The sequence below is a fragment of the Alligator mississippiensis genome, chromosome 4, assembly GCF_030867095.1.
Source record: "Alligator mississippiensis isolate rAllMis1 chromosome 4, rAllMis1, whole genome shotgun sequence".
Lineage (NCBI taxonomy): Eukaryota > Metazoa > Chordata > Crocodylia > Alligatoridae > Alligator > Alligator mississippiensis.
This window is the reverse complement of record NC_081827.1, coordinates 168,159,238-168,182,974: the sequence shown is the minus strand read 5'-3', so window position 1 is coordinate 168,182,974 and position 23,737 is coordinate 168,159,238. Positions and strand designations below refer to the sequence as shown.

At 44.6% G+C, this 23,737-nt stretch overlaps 3 protein-coding genes across 4 annotated transcripts in view; all 3 read left to right on the top strand.

The window, feature by feature from the left end:
• HOXB5 (homeobox B5) lies at positions 1–22,052 on the top strand. Its single transcript, XM_006277918.4, has 3 exons — positions 1–1,188; positions 2,067–4,432; positions 21,927–22,052. The coding sequence occupies exons 1-2, from the start codon at positions 642–644 to the stop codon at positions 2,312–2,314; spliced, it is 795 nt and encodes a 264-aa protein (XP_006277980.1). The 5' UTR covers positions 1–641; the 3' UTR covers positions 2,315–4,432; positions 21,927–22,052.
• HOXB4 (homeobox B4) lies at positions 15,680–20,526 on the top strand. Its single transcript, XM_006277937.4, has 2 exons — positions 15,680–18,286; positions 19,008–20,526. The coding sequence occupies exons 1-2, from the start codon at positions 17,866–17,868 to the stop codon at positions 19,319–19,321; spliced, it is 735 nt and encodes a 244-aa protein (XP_006277999.1). The 5' UTR covers positions 15,680–17,865; the 3' UTR covers positions 19,322–20,526.
• HOXB3 (homeobox B3) overlaps positions 20,694–23,737 on the top strand; it is a 27,018-nt gene continuing 23,974 nt past the window's right edge. For both annotated transcript variants that reach the window (XM_059727034.1, XM_019482593.2), the window contains exon 1: positions 20,694–22,170. The gene's annotated coding sequence lies outside the window, so the exon portion shown is untranslated. The remainder of the gene's footprint in view (positions 22,171–23,737) is intronic.

The following is a 23,737-nucleotide window of genomic DNA, read 5'->3' as shown; positions in this document are numbered from 1 at the left end:
GACGGGAAATAGCTGAATAAAGATAACAAGCTGGGGAGGCATAGACCCGCGCGCACACAACTGAGAAGGGCTCTGAGCTGGAAGGGACAAGATAGTTGCAAAATAAAATTTAAACAAGCAAGCGCCCCCTACCCCCACACATGCACACAAATCTGCCCTCCTATGTCCAGATTGGCAATATTTTATTGATTTCTTTGCAACCTAAGGACCCTCATGCTAAAAGTGCAAATTGTCACTAAATGACTTTAAAAAAAAAAAAGAGGCTGAGGAAGCAACCTCCACGCCTGCCGATCCCCCCTATCCCCAGTAGGTGGCGCGCTCCGCCAACAAGGAACAATCTCTGTCTTATGGATTTTTTTTTTTTTTGGAAGCCTTGCATTGACTTGGGCCTAACGATTCTCAGATCGTCATTATTTGTAACCATAGAGCATGAATTACCTCTTGAGGTCATCAGTGAGAATTTACGACTGGTCAACAAAAGCACGTGATTCCCAAACGCCCCCCCACCCCCCATATTTGGCCGCATACATAGCAAAAACGAAGTACAGTGCATTGCTATAATTCATTAATACATCATAAATCGTCAAGCACAGGGTTATAACGACCACGAGCCACAAATCAAGCCCTCCAAAATAACCCAAATGAGCTCTTACTTTGTAAACTCGTTCTCAGGGCGCTATCCAAATGGCCCCGACTATCAGTTGCTAAATTATGGGACCAGCAGTTCTATGAACGGTTCTTACAGAGATTCAAGCACCATGCATTCCAGCTCGTATGGCTACAACTACAATGGGATGGACCTTAGCATCAACCGCTCAGCCTCTTCTAGCCACTTTGGGGCTGTGGGGGAAAGCTCCCGCGGCTTCCCTTCACCAGCTCAGGAGAGCAGGTTTAGGCAAGCGTCTAGCTGCTCCTTGTCCTCTCCCGAGCCCCTTCCGTGCGCCAACAGCGAGAGCCATGGAGGCAAATCTGCCCCGTCCCCCTCCGACCAGGCTACTTCTGCTAGCGCTAACACAAATTTCACAGAAATAGACGAGACCAGCGCGTCCTCTGGACCCGAAGAGGGCACTCAAATAAACAGCAGCATTCCCAGGACACAGACAGAACCCATCGCTACCTCCACAGCAGCAACAGAAGGGCAAACACCACAGATATTTCCTTGGATGAGGAAGCTTCATATTAGCCATGGTACAGCTACTTCTTCTTTTTTTTTTTATTTTCACCCCTTTTCCCCCCACCCCACCCCCTCCTCTTTCTTCCTTTCTTCCCCTGGCTTTATTTGAAGAGTCGACGGGGGCTCCTGATAAGAAATCCAGCTATTTACTGCCTCGTATTTATTTCTCCGATCTCTGGTTTTAAAACAGAAAGCTGTCTTTGGAGATGATTTCTCTTTCTCTTTCTCTCTCTCCCTCTCTCTTTATTTTTTTCCCCTTGCTTTACCTCTTTTTCTGACCCGCGAACCGTGATGCTATTTTAATCTCTATCTAGATATGAATATAGAGATAGAAAAGGTAATTTAAAACAGCGGGGATATTTTTGATGGGGGGGGCACGAGTGCGGGGGGGGGGGGCGGGTGCTGAGGAAGGGGAGAAGTGATCATTAAAAATGGCAATATATGCACAGATGGGTCTCCCAGACATGTCTTATTCTGATGGTTATTTTGGTGTGTGTATTCTTGACAATGTGCTAATGACCCAATAAAAATTGCGAGTAGATACAGTGCACCGGGAACAGTGGTTTTCTTAATATACGTTTGGAAAAAAAAAAAAGAATTAAGCCAGTGGCGCACACAGAAAGACCACACAGACACACACACACACAAAATAGGTAGAATTAGAGATCCAGGCTCCCGTGTTAAATGATGAAGGTAGAAATGCCCGTGCCGGTTCGGAGGGACAGAAAGGGGCATCTACACGTGAGTGGGGGTGTGGGGGGGGCGGTTATCTCCAAATAACCCACTGACGGTTCGCGATTGCTAGGGGAAGGTTAATCATTTGCCTTTGTGTATATTAAAGAGGAAAAAAAAGCAAGCAAACCACAAACCAAATGTTGTCCGTCTTATTCAGACATGACTGGACCAGACGGTAAAAGGGCCAGGACCGCGTACACTCGTTACCAGACGCTGGAATTGGAAAAGGAATTTCACTTCAATAGATATCTCACGCGCAGGAGGAGGATAGAAATCGCCCATGCTCTGTGTCTCTCCGAGAGGCAAATTAAAATCTGGTTCCAAAACCGGAGAATGAAGTGGAAGAAAGATAATAAACTGAAAAGCATGAGTTTAGCCTCTGCGGGCAGCGCCTTCCAGCCATAAATTATAGAGAAACGGGGTATCAAAAAAAGGGGGGGGGGATAATAAAAGCAAATTTAAAAAGCAGCAGCCTATCTAAGTTTCAGAGTACTGTACAGTGAGGCACCTTTTTCGGCATGTTGTTGCTGTTTGAAACAACTCGTATGGTACTGTTATCACAGGACTGAGTTCATGTTGTGTTTTTAAATTTTTTTTAAATATTTTTTTTTAATTAAAGTTTATTTCCAGATGCTCCTCCATGCTCTTGATGTTCTTCTAAATGTTTGTGCCAGTGCTATCTTGATGCTCTCTGGAAAGCTAGCATGTTTTATGTGAGCCCTTTGAATGTTATAACTTATTTATAAAATGGATAACAGATACGGTTGTTTGTTTATTTGTTGGGTTTTTTTCCTGAGTTTACAGCTTCTGGGGGGAGGTCTTCTCTGCCTGAGCTAAAATCGGGGGTTCCTGCACTACAATAGCAGAAAAAAATAAAAAAACAAACAAAAAATGTAAAAAAAAATATAGCTCTTGTATCTTTTTGTCTTAAAATTGTCAAGTCTGTGATTTAGTTCAAACTCCAGGACATGGTTTCTAGTCCCAGACTAATTCTGAGACATGTTCTTAGACGTGGGTAAACTTCACTATTAAAAAAAATGTATAAAATTGGACCAACAATAAAGTGTTCCAATGTTTGTAAATACTAGAAATATTTCTGATGTGACTAATAGACGGTTTGTAGTGGGCAGAGTGAATGCAGTGTTATGTGTAAAATGGCATCTGTCATGTCTAGCTGCCTGTTAGTATTTTGCCAAGAAGCTTTTTGTATTTGTTTGTAGCTTTACTGGAAGTCAAATAAACGTCTCTGCTATTCATAAAGGCTCCTCTTTGCATTCTGTCCACCATATTTCGAGCCCCTGAGCTACTAATTCGCGATAGATGCTGAACACACGAGGTATGGACTGGCATGGGGCTCCGTCTGTGCTATCACCCCTTCAGAAACGCTACATAGTCCTCACTCCCCTACGGTAGCACTTTGGAAGCCCTCGGAAGCCCTTCACATCATGCTCTTGCTGAGGTGGAAAACAAAGGCACTCTATCGAGAAAAAGCAACCTGTCGTATTTTCCAAACTTTGTCTCTTTAAAAAAGCCAGGACAAAACAAATCATGATAAGAATAATACACCTCTCCAAAATCATACAAGACAAGCTCTTTGGAAGTAATTTCAGTTATAATAACATGATACAAATGCTTCCCAAATATACTTTATGTGCATTTCATGAACTGTCATAGATTACTGCTTAAAAAAAACACACGAGGCATATAGAGATATATAGATATATTTCTGTGCTGTCCAGTTTCTAATTTCCTCTCCGCCCTCACCCCCACTTTAATGGGTTTGCTGGTTCTTATACCCTAGTCTTTGGTTTACCATGTAAATAACAGATTACAGTTCTGTAACTACTGAGACTGGCTACAAAGAGTCATTTTCGCTGCAGATAATTTAACAACTTCAAAAGTGGAAAAGGTTTCAAATTTTGCTATCCGGGGATTCTTACAAGGCACGAGATCTTTCAGCTAAAGTCTCTCTTTTGGCAAAATGCCACTGACATCTTTACAATATACTTTAGGTTTTTTTACTCGTATCAAGTAAAGTTGGATCTTATAAACTTACCAAACTTAATCTCCCACTGTTTAGGTACTTCTTAAGTGACTTTGAGAGGCATGTGAGGTGGACTGTCAGATCCAAAACCATTTGCTCGCCTTCCCCTGATATTTTTTTTTTTACCAATAGCAAACTATACCAAAAGTGGGTATGACATTTAGATGTCAAATGGATAGGGTTTTATCTAGAAGTTAGATCGTAAAAATCGCCCAGACCTCAGACAGATACCCCTCACTGGCTCTCAAAAGTCACGTGAGGTCCATAAAGTTAGTTTTATGGTTTTGGGGAGTTGACAATGTACAATATATTTCACATTCTCTAGAATGTTAAGTGACACTTTAACTGCTTGGTTTGGCTTGGAAGGGGCAGAAATGGGTGAGCACTTTTCCAGATGAGATAAAGCTTTGCAATTGCTGGTCTCATGCTTTGCTGGTCCAGTGTTCAGTCCAGAGGACCAATAGGCTGGGCTCCTGAAAGTAAGTCCTACTGAAATATTATCTGCTTAAACTATTTTAAGGGTTATATTGCTAAAGACTGAGTGGGGAGGAGGAAGAGGAGTAGGAGGAGGAGGTGAAGGAGGAGGATGGCTCGCTTGCTCGCTCGCTCTTTTTTCACAGGTTTATTTCTCACTTTGCAAAGGTCCTCACTCTTCCACTCCTGAGCCCTGGGTGTTTCCCCAGGTTTCATCAAAGCTTTGGGGGCCCAGGAGGAAGCAACGCAAACTTTGCGGAGCGGGCGAGCGAGAATCCCGCAAAGATTAATTACGAGTCCATCGCAAAAGCCAGCCTAGCTTTGCCTGGGGACATCTGCACTTCAGACAAACTTCGATTTGTCCTTAGCTCGGTAAAAAAGGGACGTGCTCAGTTCCTGGAGGTTATTTCGTGCGTTTATGCTCCTTCCAGGCGCAGAGTTGGGCCAAGCCTTTGCATTTGAAGCCTCCTGCTGCATGCTGGAGCCCCTTGGGCTTTCTAACACCTTTACTTAATTTCATCGTGTCTCTCTTCCCTCCCCCCATGAGCTGCAAGGACGTTTACGACCCTTTATTTGACCTGTGTGCCCAGTCAAATATGGTTCCTAGGCGTTTTAGACTCTGGATCCCTAACGACAGTGCCCCTATGAGTTCCCTCGCTTGCTTGCACGCTGTGTGGCTTATCTCCGGCAGACATGCCCCCACTATGGCTCGAAAGGGGTTAAAATAAGCCCTAAAGATACTGCAGGTTTGCAAAGTGGAGGGGACTGGGGGGGGGGCGGGAGGGCTAGGGGCATTCTAGCCTCATATTCCGGGCAGTCGTGCTCCCGAAGTGAGGTTGTTTCTTGTCCCCAAAGAAGGTGTCGCAGTCCTGAAAAACTCATTACCGCCGCCTTTTTTTTTCCTTTGACCAAAAAAAGTTTTTGGGGGAGGGCGTGAAACAGAGGTGCAGTGTTTGCCAGGGTTCCTGTCCGGGTGTCAAAGTGCTGGTAAAGGGCTGTTCTCTTTTATGTTCCTTGGGCTAACGCCCACACAATAAAACTCCTGTCACTAAGTCGCGACCAGGTATTTTCCTTTGAAACCCTCTCTGGTTTATGACGTCTGGTACTGACAGACTTCTCTATCTGATTCTTTTGTCCTTAACATCCTCGTAGGGATGCTTTTATTTGATTGCCGTTTATTTTTAATTCAGGTGTTTAAATTTGCGGGGGGGGGGGGCATCGCCCTCCTCTCTTGACCTCTCTTGCCTCTCTGCTTTTGTTTCTGCATCTTTAAAAAAGTTCAAAGTAAATATACTCTGAAGAGGGCTGTTGTTTTTTCTCCCCCCACCCCCCAACCTCATTGCAGGTCCTGGGGATCAGCCTCACCCCCCAACCCCCACACTCAAGCAGAGATTTTTAATAGCAGAGCAACATTTGGTGGACACATGTCTGTCTCCACACAAAGCAGCAGAACGTCACCATTTTGCACAGTGTGGAGGATAGTTTTCCCCCTTGCTCACGCAGTTTTCCCTGCCATTTAGTATCTTGGTTGTCTCAATTCCAACTTCTAGATTCACTTGGACCCACAGACTGACCCTGGTGTCCCCGCCTGCAGCCTGCCTGCTCTGAGAGTAGAGATACCGATGCAAATAGCACATTAAAATTCTGGCCCGGAGATCTTGGCACTGGGTGGGGAACAGAGAATAGGAATAGAGAGTGGATTTTCTTTTTAACGTGCTATTCTGAATAGTTGGCCGAGATATGTGCCTAGTTTGCAGGGCATGATAAAGAGGCTTCCAGGTTTTGAAAGCCCCTTTTTGAGTGGACTGGTCTCAAAAGGTGAACTTCGCAACCAGCCCGCCGCAGATCGCAGGGATCGGGCTGCTTGAGAAATACGGGAAGTGTCGAAGGGGGAGGCATGTTGGAGCGATAGGTGTGTGCCAGGCTACTAACCTGCTAATCCTCTCAGCATCTGACTTGTACTGATGGCAAGAAATAATTTAGACTGATATAATGAATTGTAGCCAGTAATCCAAGTGCTTGCTATCATATCGCCTATCATGGCATATGACTGAAAACCTAACTGCACACCCAGGTAGACAGCAAGTTTGCCAGAACTGTCTGCTCGTCTGTCTGTACTTTCTCTTCTGTCTGTCCGTCCTTCATTTGCACTAATATCATATTCCCCACATCTTGATCCCAGGGGGCTGCGCAGTCCTCTGTTTGTCCTGTCCCCGTCAATTTTCCCCTTAAAATCAGGCCTCATGTCGCAAAGCGCACGCTTTGTTAAAGTGAGATACCAGCAGCTTTAATCACACGGAATAAGCAACCTGTTAATGCGATGCAAAGGAGGATCAAAAGGGAACTAGACAGACAGGTCCATCTCCACTTGTAAATGCGGCTAAGAGCAAGAGGAATCTTATTCCTTGTGGATAATCCAGTGGTATTAAGACGTTGCACCTAATATGGCTAAAGCAGAATGGGGACATGCCTGTCCGTCTTCCCTATCCAGGGCAGCCACAACAACACGCCTGTCTTCATCCCCAAGTCACCTTGCGTCACCTAGGGACCTCAGTCCTTTACAAAAGTTTGCAGTGGGCTGAGGCAGGGCCTTAGGATACCCCCTAGGCATATTTCAAAGAACACTCCCTCCACAGCAACAACATTTCCCTTTCTCCCTGTACCTGGCACCGGTCACATCAAACACCCACCATCCCTCACTTGCCACCTCCATTGGGCTGGGTATCTTTCCGAGGCTGGGTTCAGTCGCATGGGTCTAGGCAGCTTGCGTGGGTATGTCTGGCTGCCACTTAGTGACAGAGAAGGTTTGGGATTTTTTTTTTCTCTTCGTCCTTAGAAAAAAGAAAGAAAGAATCCTCCCTAGCTGGTGAACTGAGGAAGTATAAAGAGAGTAAACAGGAAAAGAGAGCTCTGACCGTGTAGTTAGGCGAGGATTTCCATTGCATTTTTCATCCTCTCCCTCACTTAAATGGCACACATCAGACAGAGGAACAATTAGTTCTTCAGCAGCTGTAGGAGATAGAATAAATACGAGATACTTTACTGCGAGGCGAATAAATACGTGTATTTTTCATGAACGTGACTTGTTTTTACACAAAAAAAAAGGAAAAAGAAAATAGACCTTTTTTTTAAAAAAGAACACTTTCAGGTTGTCTGTGTTGGTATTAACAGTCCCACCACGGTTGTGTGCGTGCGTATGTGTGTTTTGGGAAAGAGCTGGATGTGAAAAGGTACAGGGGAATGGGTGGGAGGTTTGTCAGGGGAAAATCGCTGTTTCAGCCAGAGGCATCGGACTAGATCCAAAGCCCAGGGAAGTCACAGGAAAATCCTCAGTGACTCGAGCTGGGCCCAGAGAGATCCCATTCACGGAGCACTTCCACTCCAGCATGAAAACCGGACAAAAGTGTCCAGGTTTTGCTTGTCTAACAGGCAGCTGGAGAATTTCCTTCCACTCTGGAAAGGATTCATTGTAGTCTGGGAAACCGAGGGTGAGCCTGCTTGGCTCAGCGAAAAAATATATGTATATTTCTCGACTTATGCAGGGGAGCCGGGATCCAGTGCAGGGACAGATATCTATGGCAGGGTCCATCGATCGGGCCCCAATGCTTCACATCTGTATTAATTAACCGCCCCCCCTCCCAACACGCACACACTTCTCCCCCCAGCTCCGTCTGAACGTATTTCAAACTGACTTTTGGAACAGAGACAACATGGTCACAAATCCCCGCTTTCCCCAGCTCTGTACAAACAACCCGGGCAGAGCCGGCCCGTCACAAAGTCTGTGCAGTTCCCTCCGTGGATCAATCAGCTATTCAAAAGCGACCCGCTAACGAAGGAGGGAAAGCTATAGGTGGGCATAAACATCCACAGAGGGAGCCCACAAAGTGAACATCCAGGGCTGCAAAAACCTTTTGGCTTCCTATACTTGAGTTCAACAATAGCCAGGAGATTTCAGAGGGACAAAAAAAATTTAAAAAGCATGGACTAGATATAGAGAAAACGATCAAACATCAAAGAGGAGTCAGTATTCCCATGTCTTTTCCACACATCCCCCAACCCCGCAATGCCCTGCCTTAGCATCATGCCTTCTTTTCTAAGCAAATTCGGAAGTATTTTTTAATGCTTTTTGATCGTTTTCCTGCAGGCTATTATTCCTCCTCCTCCCCCCACCCCACCCCAAACTAGGTGAAATCATTTTTATTTCATCCCATTATTTCCTTTTAGATATAAATAGAGCCACATACAGATATACATAAAACCAAAAATAAAATAAAATAAAATAAAATAAAAATAAAATAAAATACAACCCTGAGCCGGGATAACGCAGTTACAGATGCGTCTGATGTCTTATTTTATTCAACAAAAAGTGATTAAAATCTGTTAAAGGATTTAATTAAGAGAATTAAATGAAAAGGAAGGGGCACAAATGAGTTGGAAAAAAGCAAAGCTATTCTAAACGATTAAATCGCCATTTTAACAGTATAATGGGGTTTGCATACTGAAAGAGCGAAATCAGAGCTCATATCTCATCAATAATTCATAGGCGAGAGGGATCATCCGGAGGTCAGCAGACGTGTACAGAACAGCGCCTATCTAGGAGGGCGAAGGCACCATATCAAAATACAATAGTTATATCTCACCCCTACGCCGAGGGCTGGGGGGTCACATCTTTAAGAACAATATAAACTGAGGATTTTTTTTGCAAGAAAAAAACCTACAAAACCCCCTCACCCATCGAGTTTATTGGTCCTTAACGCCAGAAAAAAAGGAGGGGGGATGTGAAAACAGACAGCCAACGGGATAAGACAGCAACAAAATAGGGCAAAGCTGTTTTGGCCAAGCCAAAAGACTAGAAGGTTATTTCTGGTTTCTTTTCTCTGGGTTGTTGGGGGTTTTTTTTGGCCATATCCCGCCTTAAAATTTAAATACAATATCAAATGAAAGGAGGGTTGGAGGAGAACTGGGTGTTTGATCTTCTCTCTCTGGGCAGGGAGCAGCTTCAAGTTGGAGGGCTGGGACAGGGAGCTGGAACTCATCAGTGATTTTGAAATGAAGATCTGCCGATTTATTTGCAGTCGACCTGTGAATTAATCTAGCCTCCACTACTCATCGTGAGAATAATAATCAGAGCTTTCACTGATTCACCAAAAAGCAACGCACTTTCCTTCAGGATCCGTCCTCAAATGCCATTTCCCTCCCCCCATGGGAGAATCTCAGGCTCAGAGAAATATCTCATGTGTTCCTCCCACCCCCCTTCTTTTTTTTTTTTTTTTTTTTGATTGCACGTTTGATCCGAAGGGACCTGGGTGGCGTAATTATTGCAAATTCTCTTGATAAAGCTCCTTCTTCAATTAGGGTCTTCGAGAAGAGGGGAAGTTGTGTCTGGGGGTCTGCATCTTTCTCTGAGGTCTTGTCCTGCTCCTAGAATGGATTTAAGAGTGTAGCTATACTGGTTCTGGTTTTTTTAATTATTATTATTCTTTGGTTTTTTAATTATTTTAATTTAAGCCTGGCAACTTGTGGTTATTTACATCAAGGATCCAAGTGATAGTTAATAATCTTTTCTTGCAGAGATGCGAAAAGAATGGGATTTCACAAGAAAGGAAAACAACCTGACTCCAGACTTCCCTCCCCCGTGTAGTTTTGATGTCTTCTGTATGCCTAACTAGCTTTAAAAAGAAACTATTTTGACAGGAAGCGTTGAAAGAGCAAGGCGGCTATGAGCTTGGGTTTCCCTTTCTCCTCCCCCCCGCTCCCTTGATTTATCTCTTTTTAACATATCTATAAACCCTGTGCGTCAAAACAGATTCCAGATTCTCCCCCCACCAAAAAAGGAGGTTTAGTGGCAATTTGTATTTTTTAAAAATATATTTTAAAATAGGTGAAAGGTTGGGGAGGGGGGGTTAAGAATGTGTGTATATAAAGCAGGAAAAGGGAACAAAAACACGAATTGGGAAGAAAAAATCCGGTGGGATCTTGGAGGCTGTAACATCCCCAAGCAGCCAGCAGAGCTCGCTTCAGACCAAGTTCACAGTCATGACAGGGCTCTCGGAGTTGCTCGCCCTGGTCTCCAGGGCTCTGGGAGTTCGGGCTTGTTCGGTTCTTTCTCTCCTGGAGCAAAATTTCTCTCCCCCAAAGCCTCCCCACACTGTCTCAGCCCTCCCTCCCTCCCTTGTTATCCCCCCCCCCCCAACCAAAAGCAGCCGGGCTTGGAGCAGCATAATTGCTCCAGGCAAACACTCACCTATTTGACATCCCATTAGGCAAATAAAACAGAAATAATTCAAAATGAGATGAATCCAGCTGTGGTTTGCGGGACTTTTTTTTTTTCTCTTGTTCTTCACACAGGGATAAAAGAAAATAATAAAGGGGGGGGGGAATCCACCCATCTATGAAAGGTGTTGTGGTGGGGGGAGGAGATGGAGATAGAGATCTAAGGCTTGCCACTATTTGAAGGGATGTCCCCCTTTGTAAGAGAAGGAACCCCGATGTGTTACCAGGGTTTTAAAAAATCATAGGGAAATCTGTAGAGCTTTACTTTCTGAAGATGCAGAAGGTGACTGTGGGCTTTGGGGGGCTTGTTAGTACAGCATTATAGCTCAAGGGGTCAAAAAGTTGAGGGTCAAAAGTTTACGCTGAGCGTGACTCAGTCTTGTGTATGAGGCTGATAGACTGGATAGCAATGTTAAAAAGGGTGGGGGGAGGCAGAGTCCTTCTTCGCTCATGGGCAGAGATGAGAGAAAATGATAGCGAGAGAAGAGATAGAAGTGTAGGATCGACCTTCAGCGTAACAAGCTGCCAACAGGGAGAGAGAGAAAAGAGAGAAAGAAAATGGAGTGGGCTTTAGCAATTCACAGTGTGATGCGGGTAGAAAAGAAAGCGGATTAATGAGTTAGGGTCTCCAGCGCGGAAATGCGTGGTGACTTCCAACGACTTTAATTCCTAATAAAATCCCTGAAACACTGCTTCGAGTCTAATTTAAAAAAGAATATCAGGAGGAAATACACTGAAGGAATCCAGTTCCTGGGAAGCCCCTATAGATTATTTGAGGTATTTAAAAAAAAAAAGTATTTCCAGCCCGCAGTCAATCTATTTCTTTTGCAACCACTTACGAAAACCCTGCTCAACAATCTTGAAGGATTTCAAATTACTTGGGCTCAAGGACCTCGAAGGGTTTCAAACTCCTGGGAAAGGTGTCTTATCATTATCTTCCAGCCCAGCCTGACTGTCCGAATGCTTTAAATAGTTCCCGAGCAAATTAGTAAAAATCCTATTGAATAATGAATGCAGACCCTCATTTTTAAAAGATCTGAGAGAAGGAAGACACGCGATTTATTGGGAAGAGAATAAGTTCTGGCACTCATACCTTAGTGATCTATAGCCTCCATGGCTGTCAGATACAAAAAAAAAAAAAAAAAAAAAAGCAGGTTAAAAAATATGATGTGCATAACCACTTCACGGGGTTTTTTAAAACATTATCCACTGTGACCATTGGTCTAGTTTCATTATCTGATTTCGCTTTGCCGTATGAACTCCCTCTGAATTTGAACGGAATGTTTGATATTTCTTGCTAGAAACACGAATCCAATCTGGCCGCTTGCAACAGTTTAATGAACTGGTATAATAAATATTTCCCTTGGCATTTTCACAGACATTTCCACATGCGCTCTGCATCCCTAAACTTCGAATATTATTTTTGTGTAGGGTGGGGCGGAGTGGGGGGAGTGGAGGATGGGGAGGGAGAAAGAGACTTTGCCTCGAAAGCAAACAGCTGAAGCAGAGCAAACACTTTACAAAAAAGAAAGAAAGCAAATTTGCTTTTGTTCTCGCTTTTTAAATATTTTTCAGGGACTAAAGACTTCGAAGCAGGGTCATTTTTCTTGGAAGAGGGAGAGAGAATATTAGAGCCTTGGGAAAAGCATCCTGGAGAATCCATTTGCTTTTCCGATTAGGATATATTCACAGCGCGGGTGAAGTTCGAGAGAAAGCAAAGCGTTTTGTTTCCAGTGATAAGGCTGCGGTTTAATTAATTGCAATTAATTTGTTTGGTATTTATAAAATATCACTATATAAGGGCCACCGTTTAGTAGTAACTTGGGTGATCCATCCCTGCGCTCTTGTAATTACTACACTTATCTCTCTAGACCAGTCATTTCTGCTCCAGGTTTATATAACAGGTAATGGATAATAACCGCCATTTGTTTGGGGGATATTAAAACAAGCAGGTATAATTTCATGGCAATAAAAAAAAACTTCCTTATAATATTCACTCCCACATCATAATGTTTAACTTTTAATTTAGGCATGCAGTGCTCTGCTTTCATTGGAAATAACAGCAAGTCGAACAAAGGGGGGATAATATTTAAGTAGCATTTTCAAGGATATTTCCAATTTATCTCTCCTCTTTGGGACCTTTCTTAGCGTGGGGGGGTGTGAGTTGGAATATACTATACAAGCGGTCATTTAGAAAGTTCAGGCTGACTATTTCTACCAGCCAATCGATTGCATCTGCTTTTAATCCCAATTTACTTCTCAACTTGCTTGTTCTGTCCCTGGAACAAATACCGTGGCACAGTCAGTCATTTACATGTACATATAATTGTAAACTTCCTATATTCTGCTCTTAACAAAGAAGTGCCGCCTGTCCTATAGGACACATATATCCCGGGAGACATTAGCCTTTATTCTTTATCTAATGCTCGTTTTACCTTTGATTTCCATTTTAATTTTTAAAGGAGGGATAAAATGTTCCAGATCAGTCCTTGACATGGAGACCTCATACCCTTTTCTTTCTTCCCCAAAGCTGCATGAAAACAAAATGCTACAAACCATGGATGCGAATATAGAGATGCAAAATAAACTAGGAATAACTTTTTGGTGGGGTGGGGGTATAAAATAAAGCAGGTGTGGCTGCTCTTCTTCTAACCTTATATTCCGCGCGCCCCCCCCCCTTTTTTTTTTTAATTCTGGTCCAAATGCCTCTAATTAAAAGTCCCACCCTATAGAAATACTTCACCCCTTCCTGGAAATCTCAGTTTCAGAAGAGAAAGTGCAATATTTATGCTTCCGATTGCAGAAAGGGGAGTTGCATTCACAGCCATCAGGACTGGCTGATTTAAAAAAAAATCTAGAGTAAGGGGAAATGTCCAAATAAAATTTAAAAAAAACAAACATAAAAGTGCCATGAACTCAGTTGGAATTTCAGGCACTCGAGGAAAGGTCTGAATAAAACCTCCTTGCCATGCCATTTTTCTCCAAAGTAATGACCTGGGTAAAATTCAATATGACCGAGAGAGCAATGCAAGCGTATTATGGAGAATGCAAGAGGGAGAGCCCCGGGAATGGGGTGAAACTCAGGTCAGCGCGTCTAACAAATATTAAAATGTTCAAGGGACTGGGGACACGCCTAGCTGTTTAACAAAGACTGACAAAGTATGAGATTAATACGAAAACTTGCGGGTTTCCAAACCCAAAATGCTCAGAAGGGCCTATCGCCTGCTCCCTGCCAGTAGCAGTTCCGCTTGCCTTTAAAGACAATAGTGGTGATTACTGGAAGGAAGGAGGAAACAAAAAAAAAAGTCTTATCGAGAATTAATCCGTATTGAGAGGCAACACGGGGAAGACAAGCAGAGTAAGCCGGCTCCGGGCTGCGGGGTGGGCAGAGGGTGGAGGGTGCTTTTCTGTTCGGATGTGATTGTTGCCTGAAAAGCGTTTATCAACTTTTTGTGCGAGTCGTTAAGTCGTTTGGAGCTGGGGACAGCGGGTTTGGTTGGTGGATGTTGTTTGAAGGTAGGGATTGCTTCTGGCGCTGTGATACACACCTAAGGGGCTTGGGGCTGGGCAGGGAAGGGGGTCATGCACTCAACCTGTGGACCCGAAGGGGGATACCGCACTCCGGGGAGGGGAGGGAAGGGGAGCAGACAGACTGGGGTGAGGTAAAGTAAGAACTGGTACCACTGGAGGTACTGCCCCCCACCCTCCCGGAATGAAGATGTTATAAGTGAGCTGGATCCCAAAAGAAGAGGCCTGCTGAGAGAGGAAGAGAAGCATGAATGCATTTTGGGGGGTGGGGAAGGTAGGGTAAAGTTTGCATTGGCAGGTGCCTCACCAAATTCAGCGATCCACTAGCTTTAAGCTCTTAAGCCCTCTCTATGCCTGTATTGTCTATTCCTACTGGTTCCATCCTCTGGCTTTCGATTTATTGTGTACTACTATAAATAACGAGGCCGACCGAGCTGGGAGGCAACCCTCTCTGGTTAGGGTAGCTTCCTAAGCGGCTTCCTCCTTTGAAATGGAGAGAGATCAGGAGCGAGATCTGTCTTTCTAAACTTCCGAAACCTTAGACGTTTTTATTAGTGCAATAGAAAGTGTAAAGGGGGAAGGGAGGGGGCAGGGGGCTGCCTCTGTGTTGTGTTGGGGGGGGTGGCAAAGGGTGTTTTTTAATTTGGGATCCTGAGTTTGTTGTGTGGGACTTCTTGGAAGGGGGTGGGGGGCGTTGGTAGGCTCTAGGGGTGCTGGTTTGCGGAGATCTACCCCCTTTTGTCTGTCAATGCAAAGGAAAATTAACACGGGATTTCTTCTTTTTTTTTTGTTTCAGAAGGTGGGGGTGGGGAAAAACCATCCGCAATGGGCCTAACATCTCTTGTGCTCCTAACCTGCATCCTTGTGCAGGGTCTGCTGGGGTCTTGCTGCGGGCAGGGGACAGCAGCGAGGACTAGCAGGGGGCTGGTGTTGTAGTGTACTTTCCCTGCGTCAGTCTGCAAGTCGTTCTACTTGATTAGACTCGGAGCCGGGGTGAATACACACTTCAAAGGGAGGAAGGTGGATTTGACAGTCACTGGTTCATCCCCAGCTCGAGGGAGGCTTGGGATCCAATCGGGCAGCCTATCCTATAACCTATTTGCTCTGTGTAAAGTGATCACCTAGATCGTTTGCAGGAGCCTGTTTTTTAGGGGGCGAGAAAGGGGGGCGGGGGTTCAGGGTCTCGGAGATCGCCTCTCCTGGGTGGTACCAGCTCCGGCTCCCGAGTGCTCTGCTCACCTCGGACCCAGAGAAGAGAAACAGGCGACTCACCTTTAAATCACCTGAACAGTTTAAACGCATGGCGTGGCCCCACACCGGCTGTGCTCATTCGCCCTCTGCCCTGACAAGTGCTTTAAAAATATCGGAGTGATCAGCTACATCCCGATTTTTTTTGGGGGGGGGGAGGGGAGGGGAAGGGAAAGAGTGAGTCCACTGACTGCATTTCTAGTTAAAACTCTACTGAAGAGGCAGACAGACAGGGAGTCTATGACGGCGGGGTTTCAACCTGATGGCATCGGGAAATATTTGACCCCAAAAGAAGTGTTTTGTTTTAAATGGGGGGAAAAATCAGGTGGATGTTATGTTTTCCATCTCTTGGGCAACTGTCATTTTAAGCTGAAGTCTCAACACGATGCTCCCTCATTAGTTCCGAATGAAAGTTCATTACCTAGACAGTATGAATATTTTATTGCTTTATATCCCTTTTTCGGAAATGAAACGCCTTTGATCTTTTTCTCGGGTTGTAAAAAGAATTGCCTGTCATTAAAGAAAAACCTGTCGTCCCATCTGCCTTTACAGTCTGTATTGCTTTTCCGTTTCTTTCTTTTTATCATTTCCTTTAAAAAAAAACAAAAATACAAAAAACAGCAACCCTTGAAAGACCTAGAGAAATTCAGAGCAAAAACGTGCCGAAATATTTCTTCTCTGTGAAGCTAGGATGATAATGACGCGCACAAGTCCGAGGGAGAATGAAATAATAACAGGTTTTCTTTCAAACAAGGACTGTTTGGGTCATCTGATGTTGGGGTTTTTTTGTTGGTGGTGGTGTGTTAAAAGGATATTATCGAGGACTGATGGTCTTGGAAGGAAATGCTAACCTAATGTTCAAAGTGAGAACGAATAGGTACTGTGTTATTGATGTAGTCAGATAATTGCAAGTGGGTGTGTTTAATTATTGGTGTGTCCTCTGGAAAGCGAAACTTTTAACCATATTTATCTATAGATTAATATCGTTATTATTACTGTGAAATAGAAGATCTCTGACCAAGGAAGATGCATCTGTCTTCTATATGTACCCTGTAGATCCGAATTTGTGTAAAGGAAGTTGCGTCACAAATTCGTATCTAGGGGAATATGTAGTTGACACAAACACTACAGGTCACTATCCCAGAAGGAAAACACCAAATTAAATAAAAGGATGAAAAGAAGCCTTGGCCAGAAAAAAAAATCGTTTTATAACCGAAACAAAAAAGAAATAGTTTCTCATTTACCTAAACTCCCAACTCTAAGCCTCCCTCGAGAAACTTTATCATCTCTACGTAATCAAAACCTGAGCGGCTGTGGGTGTCAGAAATATTACGTCACCGAAATTTGGGAGGGGGGGGCGACGACTCTGTTGCTTTAATCTGTATATAATTGCAAAAATGACACTAGGTATAAATAAACGGAGCCAATAGTGCCCTGTGTCCTGACGTTTCTGGAGAGACGATTTCGCGCTTCAGGCTGACATAGCCTTGGGAGCGCCTGTTTAAAAACCGGGCTCATTACCATAGGAGAGAGCGGAGCTGCTGGTGGACCGGGTTATGTTATATTTAATTGTTGGTGAAGTCCTTTATTCCGGGTTGCAACGACGGGCTGCCTCCCAGCCGGGGCCGGGCAGCAGCCAATCTAGCACGGAAGCTAAATGTGATTTAGGACGCGAGGTACCCCGAATTAGTTGATGAATTTTCTATCGATCCCAAACACGCCCTATTTATCTCTGCCACTGCCCCCACTCCAACGCTTCAGATCACCTACATTAAGAACGAAATTTAAACAGCAGCCAGAGGGATCTCAATGCATCATCTGCCAGTGCATTCATTTTGATCTGGGGCTGAGCCTCAAATTACTGAAAATAATCTCTCTCTCTCCCTCTTTCTTTCTCTCTTTCTTGCACACCCCACTAAGCCAAGTCACACCTACTGAAGCGAGTGGGTTGTGCGGTTTCTAAAAGTGGTGAGGTTGTGGGGCTTAGATTTTTTTTTGTTTGGGGGGGTGGGTTGCTGCTGATCTGGGTAAGTAGCTCGGTGCCAAGGCACAACATTTCACCCGGTCTGCAGATATGTAGCTATCGGTGGTTAGCAAAATAAATAAATAAATAAATAAATAAATAAAAAGAAGAAGAAGGAAAGAAAGCAAGGACCCCAAACCCTCCTCTCTGAAGATCCTACCGGAGTAAGAAAGCCCCAGCCGGAGCATATTTCCTTATCCGGGAAACGCATGGATCCTCGCTATTGGCCATTGGTGTCACATGGACTCCTAACTTTGTTCACTTGACAGTAAGTAGGAGGGTTTTACGAAACAGGAAAACGAGTAAAGGGGGACAGGAATAAATTTTAGTATATTTTTTTTTCGGGTGTGCAATTCCAAGAAATTAATGGCCATGAGTTCCTTTCTGATCAACTCCAACTATGTGGATCCCAAGTTCCCACCCTGCGAAGAATATTCTCAGAACGATTACCTTCCCAATCACTCTCCGGAATATTACAGCAGCCAGAGGCGAGAGACCACTTTCCAACATGAGGCGATGTACCAGCAGCGGTCAGCCTGCAACGAACAGCCCTACTCATCTTGTCAGGGCTCCGGCCACCAACCAGCGGTGCTATCCCCCAGGGGTCATGTTCATCCTCCTGCCGGACTCCAGAGCCATCTCTCAGAGCCAAACCATCACTGTGAGTCGGTCACTCCCAGCCCACCACCCTCCTGTAGTCAAAACTCTATGAACCAAAGCCCTTCTAATTCCTCTTGCAAAGAGCCAGTAGTTTATCCCTGGATGAAAAAAGTCCATGTAAGCACGGGTAAGTGACCTAAAGTGGCTTTTGCTTTATACCATCTAGCACCTCAAAGTCTTGTGGAAATCTTATTGCACCAGTTGTAAAATAACCATTCGTGGAGATTTACGATCGCCTGTTTGCAGAGCAGTATAATTACATCCTCCATAAATTTTTATTGCTCTACTTGGCCAAGTGCCTTTGAAGTCTCTGTTACCATCCTCCTCCAATTTCTTGCAGGCTACTTTTTTATGGCTGTTGAATCTTCCTAAGTTAAGTTTTATGTTTTCGTAATTTGTATTTAAGTGGTGGGTTGAGTAAACTTTTACTATTTTCCCCCTTTCCATTTTTTTGGTGTAGTATTTAAAAAAAAAACCCAACCCCAAACCACAAAGAGATAGAGATAGGAAGAGAGAGTGTTAGGGAAGGAGGAATTGAAAGGATTTGGGGAAAATCGAGTGATGTGGAACTCTATAAGCACGGAGGCTATGTGTAAAATGTGTCTTAAGGAAGCTTATAAAAACGTTTAGACAGGAATATACGTCAAGGAGTCAGGCTGGAGGTGGGGACTTGGAGTTAGGTTAAAGATGTATTTTTAGGCGGTGGTGGTGCTTCTCTCTGCTTTTTGAGCATTCCCTCCGCGAAGGAATGTGTGATGCTTAATTTTTTTTTTAAAGGAGCAGCTCAGTAATTCTTATACTTCTTTTTCTTCTTTTCTCGCTCCCCCCCCCCCTTTGTGTTTGCTCAGTAAACCCCAATTACACAGGAGGGGAACCGAAGCGTTCGCGGACAGCCTACACCAGGCAGCAAGTCCTGGAGCTGGAGAAGGAATTCCACTATAATCGCTATCTCACCCGGAGGCGCAGAGTGGAGATCGCCCATTCCCTGTGCCTGTCCGAGCGCCAGATCAAAATATGGTTCCAGAACAGGAGGATGAAATGGAAAAAAGATCACAAGTTACCAAATACCAAGATCAGGTCTAATTCTTCCAACTCCTCTGCAAGCCTGCAGATCCAAGGAGGTTCTCAGAACCGATCCAGTGGACCAGCCACCAGCCTATAACTGTTCCGCGTGTGTGTGTGAGAGAGAGGGAGAGAGCGAGCGAGCGTGGACGTGTGTGTTTTGTGTGTGTGCGTGTTGTGTGTGTAGGGGGACACATGATAATTTTTATGTTCCAAGCGGGGGAAGCAGGAGGGTGCTCTTTATTTATAGCAAAAGGAGGGAAAACGGAGCTGCAACAAAGCCGAACTGCGGTGCGGTGCCTCTCTTCCATTAAAAGGAGGCTGTAGATAGTAGTTTTCAGATTTGGCTAAGATGGATCCCTGTTTCATCTTTAATCACGCCAAACTCTGCCCCATTTGTCATGTTTACTCTCCCGTACAAAGGATGGACCTTATGTCTGCTATTACCTCGACAACCAGGGTTCACTTTAATAAATGAGGCTCCGTTTCTTCAAGACGAGCTGGATTTTCTTTTTTTGCTTTCTTCCTTTCTCTCTCTCTCTCTTTCTCTTTTCATTCTCCTGCCTACCAGCCACAACACAAAAGTTTATATTCAAACATCCCCTCAAAAAAGCACAGCAGTTGTGAGAGCTGTGGCATGGCCCTACACAGCAAAAACAAAGCAAAGCAAAGCAAAGCAGCAGCAACAACAAACCAACAAAAATATTAATAATGAAAACAGCCTTCAGTTACTCCATGCCGTGGGACCACTCTGGAGACTGAAGAGATGTTGGGTGCTGTATTAATCAGGGTTATACCCATAGAGGGAAAGGCATTGGCACCATTTTAAGCACAACAAATACCGAGTGAAATTAGTTGAGGGAGGGGAGACTAACCGAATGGACCACCCCCCTCCCCGCATTTTTTAGTCCAGCAGGTTAATTACCTCACTTGTAAATCTTGGAGGGGTATGTATTTGGGTTAGAAACGTGACGATAAAATAATGCCACTTGAATTTAAATTCGCAGCAAAAGGGTGGGGATGCTTTGCTGCTACGGATCAGTCCATTTTTGTAGTGAACATATGCTTGAAAGGATGGAGGGGAGAAAAAAGAGAAGGGAGCATTCACTTCCCACCGAATATTTTTTTCTCTGGTCTATGCCTGACATTCCGAACTGGTGCGATTGCAGAGGACTTTTGAGATCTTTAGTATCTCCTTCCAGTTTTCCTTTGAATTACCTCCTATTGTTCTTTGTGATCTCCATGCTGACTTGTAAATAGCAGAACAAAAGGCAAATAGAAATAAATTTTGCATTGTGAATATGATCGTGTGTGTGTTTAAAAAGAATAGATTTTTTTTCCTTTAAAAAAAAATTAAAACTCTGTTAGTTTTACCAGGACTTCTGTTGTCAATTGCAGATCCTCAACTCCCTAATGAAAACAAAATGTGTTTGACTATAGGGTATATCGGCTTTAAGTACTGCCAGGCCTTACATATTATGATTTATTTGTTCTAAGCATATATTAATACGGTTACATGATGTTTTCACCAACTGGTTTCAGCCAAAACAGTTTTGGTCATTAAGGCTCTACCTTGTATTAAGGGTGCGGGGTATTTCTCTGGAGGGGTTTCTTCATTATATATATATAAAAAAGGTATCTCCTTCTCCAAGGTATTTAATGCATTAATGAGTATAATTTTTGCACAGATGTTTCTCGGTGTTTGCAGGTTTTCTGTGTATTTTTATATTACAAAGGAGCTGGCTACTGCAATAGCTCAAACTCTGACAAGCAAATAGATAATCAAGAAGACAAATGGCTTCTTTTGTGAGCTACAGCTCTTGTATTAATTTTCATTTTCTTTCTCATAGAAAGTATCGAAAATACTGTTCAGGACGAAATAACATTCCAGTTCTAAGTTACAAATATAAAAAAATGGGGGAAAGGCCTCTGGACCATATGAAGAAAATCATCCTTTTCTTAAACAACCTTTATAAGAAAATGGCCTTGGTTTATATGCTAAATGTTTATGAAATTCTTTCAGACGCTGCATAATGACCAAAATACTCCACGAAAAACAAAAGCCAGGGCTTGGCATGTTCGAAGTGATCCAGCCTGCTATTTCTCTCCTTGTTACATGAAGCAATTTAAGCATACCTGGCAAAGAAACTGCAGGGAGAGGCCCCACAAAAATAGAACTCCTTCCTTATATCTTTTATTCTATTGCCTGTTTTACACTTTTGAAGGGATATTGTCATGGTCCTATGATACAAAACACAACTTCTTGTGGGCACCTTGGGTTTGGGAATGTCTTTGATTCACTCTTGTGTTTTGAATGGCAAAGTGCAAAACTTGTTCGTTTTTATTTCGGTGAGAACTGTATGTTAGAGGGTGATTTGATTTTTTTTTTTTTTTGGTTAGAATTTTGCTCTGCTCTGTAAGGTAAAAGCGATGTATTTTTCAGTGAGAGGGCTAGTGATGCTGAGAGTACCCAAAATCGCTCTTAAAAAGCATATGCTGGGAGGAATTCGAGTTCTATAGACCAAAATAAAAGCTGGAAAGTATGAATAGACTAGAGAAGGGAGCAAAGAAGAATTCTATAGGCACCAAAAGTTCACAGCCATTATAGGCAGACAGAAGCCAAGAAAAATGCGAGAATTATACAGAAAATCATTAATCACTTCTTTTCTTTAAATACTTATCCTTTTCCCATTGTTATTCAACAGCAAATCTCCGCAGACCGTCTGTTGGGAAAAAAGTACCCGGAGTCCTACCAGAATCTTCAGGGGGAATAATAATAATAATAGCAGTAATAAAAAAGCCTGGATCCTAAAGTCGAAACCTTTTTTTTTTAACAAACAAACAAACAAACAAACAAACAAACAAACAGAATCTCCCGTTGGAAGAAGCCACCCAGGATCATGAGGACCGTCTATGGGGCGCTGGAGAGAGGATGTGAGAACCGACAAGGTAAAAAAGCCTCTTGGCCTGCATTTTTGATGGTTTTATTGCCTTCCTTCACGACTAAGCTTGAAAAAAAAAAAAAAGAGGGGGTGGAGGGCGGACACAGGCAACGTGTGAATTCTTTAAGAGATTTTCCTCCTGTTTCCTCATTTTATTTTGACCGATGTTAGAAGAGAAAGAAAGATAGCAAGGGAATGCAATGTCTACCAAGACATCATTTGCCATTGTCTGGTGCGAGTCCGGGCTCCCTCGGTTTTGCAATGGGAATTCTTTTATCTAGGGTAGTATGGGGGGAAGGGAGGCGAGGGGGGGATCACGGTGGGGGCTGGAAGGGGGGGATCCCCAAGAAATCCTAGCTATCCCTGACTCTGCACCAAGATGGTCTCTGATGGCTTCTCGAATCTCTGCCCCTGAATGTGGAGACTTTCAGGAGTGTCACAGATGTGACTTTAGTAGAGGAGCTGGACAGGGTTGGGATCCAGCTCTTGGATGATTTTATTCTAAGTGTCTCAGAGGTCGCTTTAGCGGGGTGAGCCAAATCAGGCCCCTCTTGAGGGGGTATGTGTTTGCTTGCTCGTGGTCTGCTGGTTTCTGGCCGCTCGGGTTGTGGAAGGGCTTGGCCTTCTGAGGTTCGCTCGGGTCGAGGCGGGTTGCGTGGCTGGCTGGTGGTGCCTCTCCCCCGATGCTTTACTGGGGTGGAGTGAAAATGTCTGTTGCGGGGGAGGGGGGAGAGAAATTTTTGGGGGAGTTAAAATTCAGAGCCCCCGAGCAGCGATCGGCAAAGGGTTCACCCAGAGGACAAGTTTTCTAACCGATTAGCTGAGTATTATAGCCAGGGACTGACCTCTCAAACCCCTTGACCTTTGCAAGGCTGGACATTGTACTGGGCAACATTTCCAGCGCCGGACGGGACGGGACGGAGCGGAGGGAAACTTTGCTCTGGCGCGGGGGGAGAGGGGCTTGCAACCCACTGGCCGGGCACGGAGCCCTCTGCTCGCCCGTGTTTCTCGGGGTTGCCATCAAGAGTCCCGCACACGAGCGGTGTCGGGAGCGAGCGGGATGGCTGTGATGTCCGAGTCACCCTGCGGTCGTGTCTGTCCGCTTTGGGGCTCATCTCCAGGCGCCCCGCGGCTCCGAGGTAGCAGACAAAAGCAGAGTGGAGCAGCAACACGGCTGGGATCTGGGGGGACCTGGGCTGGCTCGGACACCTGGGTTGTTTCCCCAGTTGCAGCAGTCTATTTTTGGGGGCTGGTGATGGGGAGGGGGGCGATGGATCCCCACCCACAGCCAAGAGCCTCTCCCGCCTCTCCCCCCTCCCCTCCACCACATCATATTTATAAAGTCCTTTGTTTCTGAAGGCCGCTTTTCCTCCTCCTCCTCCCCCCACCCCCAGGCCCCCGCACCTCTCAGAGGCGCGATCTTGCCTGCTGCTCTCGGGGCACAGAGGAGGCTGGGTGGAGGTGAAAGGCAGGAGGAAGGTGGTGTGATGGGCGCCTGGGGCTCGGCTCCCTTTCAAATCATTGCCGGGGCTGCTCCGGGCCAGAGATCAGCCTGCAAGGAGCCCCCTCCGTGG